General features: G+C 48.2%; 1 protein-coding gene across 5 annotated transcripts in view; it reads left to right on the forward strand.

The window, feature by feature from the left end:
* LOC103303594 (phospholipid scramblase 1-like) overlaps window positions 1-960 on the forward strand; it is a 40,588-nt gene extending 39,628 nt beyond the window's left edge. For 3 of the 5 annotated variants that reach the window (XM_008160586.3, XM_028137720.2, XM_054714117.1), the window contains one exon: window positions 362-959. In XM_008160586.3, the coding sequence (XP_008158808.2) occupies window positions 362-418 (57 nt within the window). In that variant the 3' untranslated portion in view covers window positions 419-959. Of the gene's footprint in view, window positions 1-361 lie in introns of all 5 variants that reach the window. The other 2 variants (XM_054714116.1, XM_028137721.2) reach the window with 1 other exon arrangement.
* Window positions 961-9,012: the final 8,052 nt, after the last annotated feature.

The following is a 9,012-nucleotide window of genomic DNA, read 5'->3' on the forward strand; positions in this document are numbered from 1 at the left end:
ATTCCAGTCTTAAGAAAAGTTATATTATTAGAGAAAGAATATAAGAAGTTTAGGAAAAAAGATTCAAAAAGAGTCATTACAGGAGACCTGAGAAAAAGTGAAATTGAGAGAAATTATCAGAGAACTAATTAAATTCATACAGGTATTAATAAGTGATTAGAATTATAGGATTTAATTGCTATTAAAATGGGAAGCTGAAGCTATCAACTTTTCCCAGATCTACTTATAATAGTAAATTTTCTTGGTTAGCAGATGTGTTATTCTGTTTCATCATATTTCATATCCCTTGGCATTTATACATCGAAGAATTGACCTCAGTTTTATTACTGAAAACTCATTTCTGTATTTTGTTTTTATTTAGGACTTCATGTTTTTTGAAAGCACTGGAGGCCAAGAACAGAGAGCAGGAGTATGGTAGTGGATTAATAAAGATCTCCGAAAATGTGAAGTTTGTATATTGATTAGGACTATGTACAAGTGAAAAATTATTTTTCTTTATTGAAATTACTTATAAAATATGTGAATTATACTGTGATGCCTTAAGCTCCAGGTATATGATTTCCAATTTCAAATCATAGAGTTTATTTTCTGTATCACTTATAAATTTGCTTATACATTTGCTTTCATTTTATACATTTTGTATTTCATTGTATATTTTAGAGAAATAACATAGGGATTTTTACATTTAATCATTGATAAATTTGCTTTATTTTCAATTTTATAGCAAAATTAAAATGATTTAACATAAAATTATATATTTTATTAAATTTAGTTACAATTACATATGTAACAACTAATGTTATTTTGCAAATATTGTATATTCAAAAAAGTTAAAAATGAACATAACTTCAATTTCCTTTACAATTATGTTCAAGCTAGAGGCCCAGTGCATGAATTCATACATGGTGGGGTCCCTTGGCCTGGCTGGTGATCGAGGCCTATCAGGGGGCCAGCCGGCTAGGGGGAGGGGCCATGGGAGGTTAGCTAGCTGCGGGGGGGGACTGTGGGAGGTTAGCCAGCCAGCCCCCTGATCGGGGCCAATGGGAGGACTGGCATGCTGGGGAGAGGGACTGCGGAAGGGGGGCTGGCTGGCCAGGGGCAGAGGGGCCACGGGAGGTTGGCCAGCTGTGGGGAGGGGCCATGGGTTGGCTGTGGGAGTGTACTGACCACCAAGGGGCAGCTCTGTGTTGAGCATCTGCCCCCTGGTGGTCAGTGCACATCAGAGTGACTTGTCGACCGGTCGTTCTGGTCATTTGGTCATAACAGTCGCTTAGGCTTTTATATATCCTATATAACAAAAGCTTAGGTGGCATCACGCCCTCGTGCAATGTCATCACAAGATGGCTGCCCGCACGTTGTGATAAGATGGCTTCCACAAGATGGCCGCCACAAGATGGCCACCACAAGATGGCCAGCAGGGGAGGGCAGTTGGGGGCGACCAGGTTGGCAGGGGAGGGCAGTTGTGAGCCATCAGGCCGGCAGGGGAGGGCAGTTGGGGGTGACCAGGCCAGCAGGGGAGGGCAGTTGGGGGCCAGCAGGCCAGGAGGTGAGGGTAGTTGGGGGTAACCAGGCCGGCAGGGGAGGGCAGTTGGAGGTGACCAAGCCTGCAGGGGAGGGCAGTTGTGGGCGATCAGGCTGGCAGGGGAGCAGTTAGGCGTCAATCAGGCTGTCAGGAGAGCAGTTAGGGGGCAATCAGGCTGGCAGGCAGAAACGGTTAGGAGCCAGCAGTCCCGGATTGTGAGAGGGATGTCCCAGATTGGAGAGGGTGCAGGCTGGGCTGAGGAACACCCCCACCCCCGTGCACAATTTCATGCACTGGGTGTCTATATAGATAATACTCAATATTCATATTATTAAGGAGAAATCAAAGATGTATTTGTTTTTATTCAGAAATTACACCACATTTAACTTTTATATAAGCTAATCTGCTATAAGATTTTTATATTAATAAGATAAGAAATTACCATTTTTAATGAATTTCAGTGAAAAATACATTATTCTGTGCCAAAGAAGGACAAGGACACATTTAAAGACTCACTCACTCTAAAATTGTTGTAATTTTTGAAGTAATTATTTATACATGGAATGCTTAGTATCTAATTCTATTTTTCATAGAAAATGGTATTATGAGGTCACTCAGGTATTAATTAAATAGGATGTATATATTCCATCAGAGTATGAACTTCAATAATGGGCTAGTAGGTTATTTATACCAACAATCAAATAACTGAAATAAAAAATAGTTGATATATTTCTTTGCTTATTTTTGTTTTTAAACTGAGCAATCAATGTGTATGGTATTCTTAACATTACACATTTACCTTTCCCCTTCCTTTTCAAAAGTGCAAAAGCATTTTTGAAATGTGGTCATCAAATGATAATCCTATCTAATAATAGAGTAATATACAAATTAGGCGTCACTCCGCAACAAAATGGCAGCCCCATACCCACAAGATGGTGGCGCCCAGTCCCCTCAGCCCTGCTGCTAGAGTGTCTGGCCTGTCCCACCAGCAAACAGAGCACTGAGAGCAGGGCATGGTTGCTTCCTTAGTGCTGCGGCAGCGGGAAGCCGCCAGGCCCTGCACACACGGAGCCGGCGGAGGAGCAGGGCCTGTCACCAGGGCGATCAGGAAGATGCCAGGCCCTGCGCACACGGAGCCGGTGGAAGAGCAGGGCCTGGCGTCTTCCTGATGGTTGCCACGGCGATCGGGAAGATGCCAGGCCCTACGCATACGGAGCTGCCGGAGGAGCAGGGCCTGGCGTCTTCCCGATGGTCTCTGCGGCGATCGGGCAGACGCCAGGCCCTGCACTCACGTAGCCGGTGGTGGAGGAGCAGGGCATGGCGTCTTCCCGTTGGTCACCGCACTATCGCCAGGCCCTGCTCACCTGGAGCCAGTGGAGGAGCAGGGCCTGTTGCCACGGCGATCGGGAAGATGCCAGGCCCTGCGCACATGGAGCCGGCGGAGGAGTAGGACATGGCGTCTTCGCGATGGTCACCGAGGCAATTGGGAAGACTCCAGTGCCAGCAGAACAGGGCATGGCGGCTTCCTGATCTTGGTAGCCGGGAAGCCGCCAGGCCCTGCAAAGCCGGGCATGGCAGCTTCCTTAGTGGGGCAGTGGCAGGGAAGTCCCCAGACATGGCAGACAGAGCCCAGACAGCAGGGCTTGGGGGCTTCCTTAGTGGGCAGTGGCGGTGGGAACACCCCCAGGCCCCGCAGACAGAGCCTTGACAACAGGGCATGGGGGCTTCCTTAGTGTGTCCATGTCTGGGAATCCCCTAGTCCGGGCAGACAGAGCACACTGCAGGGCATTGGGGCTTCCTTCACATGGCACATGGCAGCAGCGGGCAGAGAGCGACAGCAGGGCATGGGGGCTTCATCTCCATGGCTGCAGGGAAACCTCCAGGCCCCGCAGAGAGCAGAGAACCATGGGAAGTGGGCCTAAGCCATCAGTAGGATATCCTCTGAGAGCTCCTGGATTGTAGAGGGTGCAGGTTGGGCTGAGGGACCCCCGTGCATGAATTTCGTGCACCGGGCCTCTAGTCTGTAATAAAATCCATACCAGTGTTGGAACCTAGGATTTCTACCTGTCAGTAACTTAAAAGGAATTTTTTTAGCTTCTGTTTTATAGGGAAATTTGCATTGAGTGAGAAGAGATGTCCAACCTATAATTCAACTCATGCAAAGGAAAATAGTGCTTAGGAAATAAGGGCTTACGGGAGAGACTCCCTTACATCTTCAGCAGAACTCCACTAATAGGCACCACTCCTAATGGTAAACGTCAGCAAGAACAACATACAACCAGCACCACTAGCTTCTAATGTTGAGAACATTGGGATGTCAGGGGAGCTACAGGAAAAGCCAAGTCTAGACCTTTTTTAATTAGCCAAATAATTCACCAGATGCCAAACGCCAATGAGAAGTGACCATGTACTCACATTGTTTGTGGTTGGTACAAACAGCATGCCAGGTAAAGTGAGGTCCTGGCATAGCTGGACCTGGCATAGTGGCGTTATTTATACCATTTGGAGAAGGGGAGGGCTTTCCAGGTTAGCTATCAGGTACTACAGTCTACTCAAAATAAGACCAGAGGTATTAAAATTAACTCTCTGACAGCTACATCTTTATTTTCCATTTTCCTCACCCCCTTCTGCCTCCTGCTCCCCTTCCTATGCATAAAATTCAAGATCTCTGGTTCAGCAAAGTACAACTGATTTGAACAGCTCCTTTCTTCTTCAACTATGCAAGAAAGATTTGTCCAGAAACCCATATACCATCTACAAAATCCATTTAAATTCAGATACTAAAAAAAATTAAATAAAGAGAAAAATCATTGCACATGAATAATGCGAAATTTAAATGAGAAAAATACCAGGAATTACAACAAATGTCTTTGTAATCTTGGTGAGATTTGGAGGAATGTTGCTTATTTCTGTAACAGGCGGTAATAAAGTTGAAAAATATGATGACAACATTTTAAAGTATGTTGGAGACACTGGAACAGTAGGTTGCACAATCCTATATAATAAAAAGATAATATGCAAATTAACCCTCACACCCTCACAAGATGGCTGCCTACGACCAGGCCAGCAGGAGGGTTAGTGATGGATGACCAAACAACTGAACAAGCAGTCTGTGTGGGGTGACCAGGCTGGCAGGGGGGTTAGTGAGGGACGACCAAATGACTGAACAGCAGGCTGCGTGGGGTGACAAGGCCAGTGGGGGGGCCATGAGGGGCGACCAGGCTGGCAGAGGGGCAGTTGGTGGTGACCAGGCCAGCAAAGGGGGCAGTTGGGGGTGACCAGGCTGGCAGGGGGGCAGTTGGGGGATATTAGGCTGGCAGGGGGGCAGTGAGGAGCGACTAGGCCGGCAGAGGGGGGCAGTTGGGGACAACCAGGCCGGCAGGGGGTCAGTAAGGGGTGACCAGGCCGCAGGGGAGGCCTAGTAACTGCCCCCCCTGCCAGTTTGGTTGCCCCTAACTGCTCCCCGCTGCCAGCCAGGTTGCCCTCAACTGCCCCCTTCCTGCCGGCCTAGTTGCTCCTAACTGCCCACCCCCCACCAGCCTGGTCACCCCTTACTGTTAGTTAGGAGCAACTAGGCTGGCAGGGGAGGCAGTTGGGGGCAACCAGGCTGGCAGGGAGTCAGTAAGGAGTGACCAGGCCGGGAGGGGGGCAGTAGGGGGTCACAAGGTCGGCGAGGGAGGGGCAGTTAGGAGCGACTAGGCCGGCAGGAAGGGGGCAGTTGGGGGCAACCTGGCTGGCAGCGGGGGCAGTTAGGGGCAACCAAACCAGCAGGGGGGGGCAGTTACGGGTGATCAGGCTGGCAGGCAGAGGCGGTTAGGGGTGATCAACCTGTCAGGGAGGGCAGTTAGGGGTGATCAGGCTGGCGGGGGGGGGGGGGGCAGCGGGGCAGGGAGGGCAGTTAGGGGCAACCAGGAAGGCAGGCAGGCAGGCAGGTGAGCGATTAAGAGCCAGTGGTCCAGGATTGTGAGAGAGATGTCCAACTGCCAGTTAGGCCCAATTCCCGGGATCGGGCCTAAACTGGCAGTCTGACATTTCCCAAGGGTTCCTGGATTGGGGAGGGTGCAGGCTGGGCTGAGGGGACCCCCCCCCCCATGCACGAATTTCATGCATCGGGCCTCTAGTGTATATAACACAATAAAGCAAAAGAGACTTCAGAAAATTTTCCAGAAGTCATCTAAAGTAGAGTGAGAAAGGGAAAGGCAATTCCTGAGGAACATATACAACTTTCATGTACACACAGTAAGGGATTACAGAAGCAGAAATCAATGGAGCCAAGAGAATATTAAAAAAGAAAAAAAAAAGTAAGAAAACTTATTTGCAAAAATGACAGACTATACTCTCCAAGTCAGTGATGGCGAACCTATGACACGCATGTCAGCACTGACACGCATAGCCATTTCTGATGACACGCGGCTGCTGAGGCGGCCGCATGCCGAGGATGAAACATTTGCTGCTCCTAAGGATGAAACATTTGCAAAATAATGTTTTTTCCTCAAAGTGACACACTACCCGAGTTATGCTCAGTTTTTTGGCGAAGTTGGACACACCAAGCTCAAAAGGTTGCCCATCACTGCTCTAGGTGAATAGATTTAGCATATATCAGAAAAATTCATTAAAATGCCTATTTATAATTACTTTTTATAAACAATTACTACATGCCCACACTATGGCAGACACTGTTAGGCCTTAGTAGAATGGTTTCTATGACCTAACTTCCATGATAGTCCCCCGGTCTAGTTCATTTTTTCATACTTTACCAATAGAGGACTCTAATCACAGGCAATAGTTATGGGGGTGCAAAATACAGCATTGGGAATATAGTCAATAATATTCTAATAACTATGTATGGTGTCTGATAGGTATGAGATTTTTGGGGATGATCACTTAATAAGTTTTATAATGTCCAATCACTGGGGTATACACCTGAAACTAATATAATATTGTATGTCAACTATAATTAAAAAATTAAAAAATCTATATATATAAAAAGCCAGCAACCGTAACAGCCATAACAACCATAACGACTGGTCGCTATGACATCCACTATGGCCAGCGAACCAGCCTGATCAGGGGGTGAGGCTGGCTGTCCCTCCCCCCTGCCGGCCTGCCCTTGATCAGTCTCTCCCACCCTGATCAAGAGTGGGCCTCCAGCCAAATGCCCCCACCCTTCCCCCCTGCCAGCCCTGCCCCCAGCCCTCCCCACCACGATAGGCCCGCAGCCCCTCACCCTGGCTGGCCCACCCCTGATCACACCCTCCACCCCAAGAGGGGGTGGGGCTGGCCAGCCAACTTCCTGCAGCTCCTCCCCCTGACTGCCCCACCCCTGATTGCATCCCCCATCCCAATAGGGGGTGGGGCTGGCTGGCCAACCTCCTTAAGCCCCTTGCTATGGCTGGCTATGACCCCTATGGGCCCCCACCACCCTGATCGGCCCGCAGCCCCTCCCCCTGGCCATCCCTGCCCCTGATTGTCCCCCCTACCCCATCAGAGGCAGGACCAGCCAGCCAACCACCCATGGCCCCTCCCCCAGGCCACTGGCCCCCGATCAGCACCCCCCAAACCCATTCGGGGGTGGGGCCAGCTGGCCCACCGCCCCCAGCCCCTCCCCATGGCCTGGCCCTGCCCCCAACCAGCCCCCCCAACCCCAATCGAAGATGGGGCTTGCTGGGCAATGGCCCATTGTCCCTTCCCCCAGCCAGCCTAGCCCTGATCAGGCCCCGATCAGGGTGGCCAGCCAACCAACCTCCCGATTGGGGCTGGGCCAGCCGGACCCCACCCATGCATGAATTCGTGCACTGGGCCTTTAGTATAACAAAATAAAATAGCCCCGCTGGTGAGGTTCAGTGGTTGAGTGTCAACCCATGAACCAGGAGGTCACAGTTCAATTCCCGGTCAGGGCACATGCTCAGGTTGAGGGCTTGATCCCCAATGTGGGGGAAGGGGGCATGTAGGTGGCAGCCAATCAATGATTCTCTCTCATTGATATTTCTATCTCTCCCTCTCCCTTCCTCTCTTAAATAAATAAAAATATATTTTAAAAAATAAATAAAAGGACCAAAGGATATGAAACAAAAAGGTAAATCCTACAACGGTGCTTAATGCCTTGCTACAAATTTTCCATGCCTGACTTTGATGGGAGCCTTACCTCTCCTGAGATTCTCTCCCTCAGGATGATGTGACATATAGAGATGTGGTGTCATAGACTCACTCAGAACAGGGGCTCCCTTTTCCTGTCTTTTCTACCCTGAAAAGAATAAAGGAAAAGCCTATCTCAGGTCATTATCTGTCCATCAAGTCCTAGAGCTTGGCTTCTAAATACCATTCTCCACTAGAACTGGGGTCTTTGAGAAATAGTTATACTCAGACATGAGTCAGGCATAAGTATACGATGAGTCTTGAACAACTTATGGAAAGGCCAAGGAGATGCTCAAGAAATAATGGTGGGATATCAAAGGGATGAAGATACCAAATTGAAAGGGCTCCCATCAGCAAAATAAGGGAATTTGAGCAGCAAAGTATTTATAGGGAGATATCATTACCTATTGAATAAATTAGGACACCATACATCCCTACTGATAGAAATGCATAAATTGAAAGTTTGATGAGTACAAACATACGTATAGTTTTAAATTGCATTCCACAATGTCCTTTTAATTTTAAAGAAGCAAATAGTAACTTTTACAGCAGAGCCTAGTGATCAGGTGATGGAAGTGATCATTGTCAGTAATAGGACAAAGTCTAACTGAGTTCCACCTGATAGGATGCAGTAAGACACAACATCACTGGAATCTTGACACATCCTTTAGGACAGCACATGGTGAGGGGATTTTGTTTTAATGCCAATAAGCTGACCTTTCCTTGTGATAAGCCTTTTGTCCAGTACTTGTGTTTATCTAGTCAGGACTTGGGTTTAGTTACCCTCGCTGCACCCCAGGCTTCAAATATTTTTAGGGATTACTTGTGTTCAAGATGTGGGCTTTGCAGACTGCAGGGTCCCAGGTTCGATTCTGGTCAAGGGCACATGCCCAGGTTGCAGGCTCAATTCCCAGTAGGGGGCATACAGGAGGCAGCTGATCAATTATTCTCTCTCAGCATTGATGTTTCTATCTCTCTCCCCTCTCCCTTCCTCACTGAAATCAATAAAAATATATATTTTTAAAAAGATGTGGGCTAGTTTGCCAGTGTTGACTGAAACCCTCACAGGGAATCTGTCTCTTGCAGCATCTCAGCTGTAAGTCACTGTTCTCTTACTCAGAGCTTGTTAGCCTGGGGTGGAGATTGAGGAAGTGTTCTCTGATGTTCAATTTAAGTACCAGTTGTCCCAATTTCTCCTTGAGGGACTTAAGCACAGGTGACCAAGGGTGCCTCAGCCAGTCTCTAAACAGACACTGACACGTACGACCCAAGGTACTTACTTAATATTGGCCGAGCATAAGTTACACAGGAGACAGACATGCAATGCACGAATCACTCACGGGTTATTTACAGAG

Source organism: Eptesicus fuscus, chromosome 3, assembly GCF_027574615.1.
Source record: "Eptesicus fuscus isolate TK198812 chromosome 3, DD_ASM_mEF_20220401, whole genome shotgun sequence".
Taxonomy (NCBI): domain Eukaryota; kingdom Metazoa; phylum Chordata; class Mammalia; order Chiroptera; family Vespertilionidae; genus Eptesicus; species Eptesicus fuscus.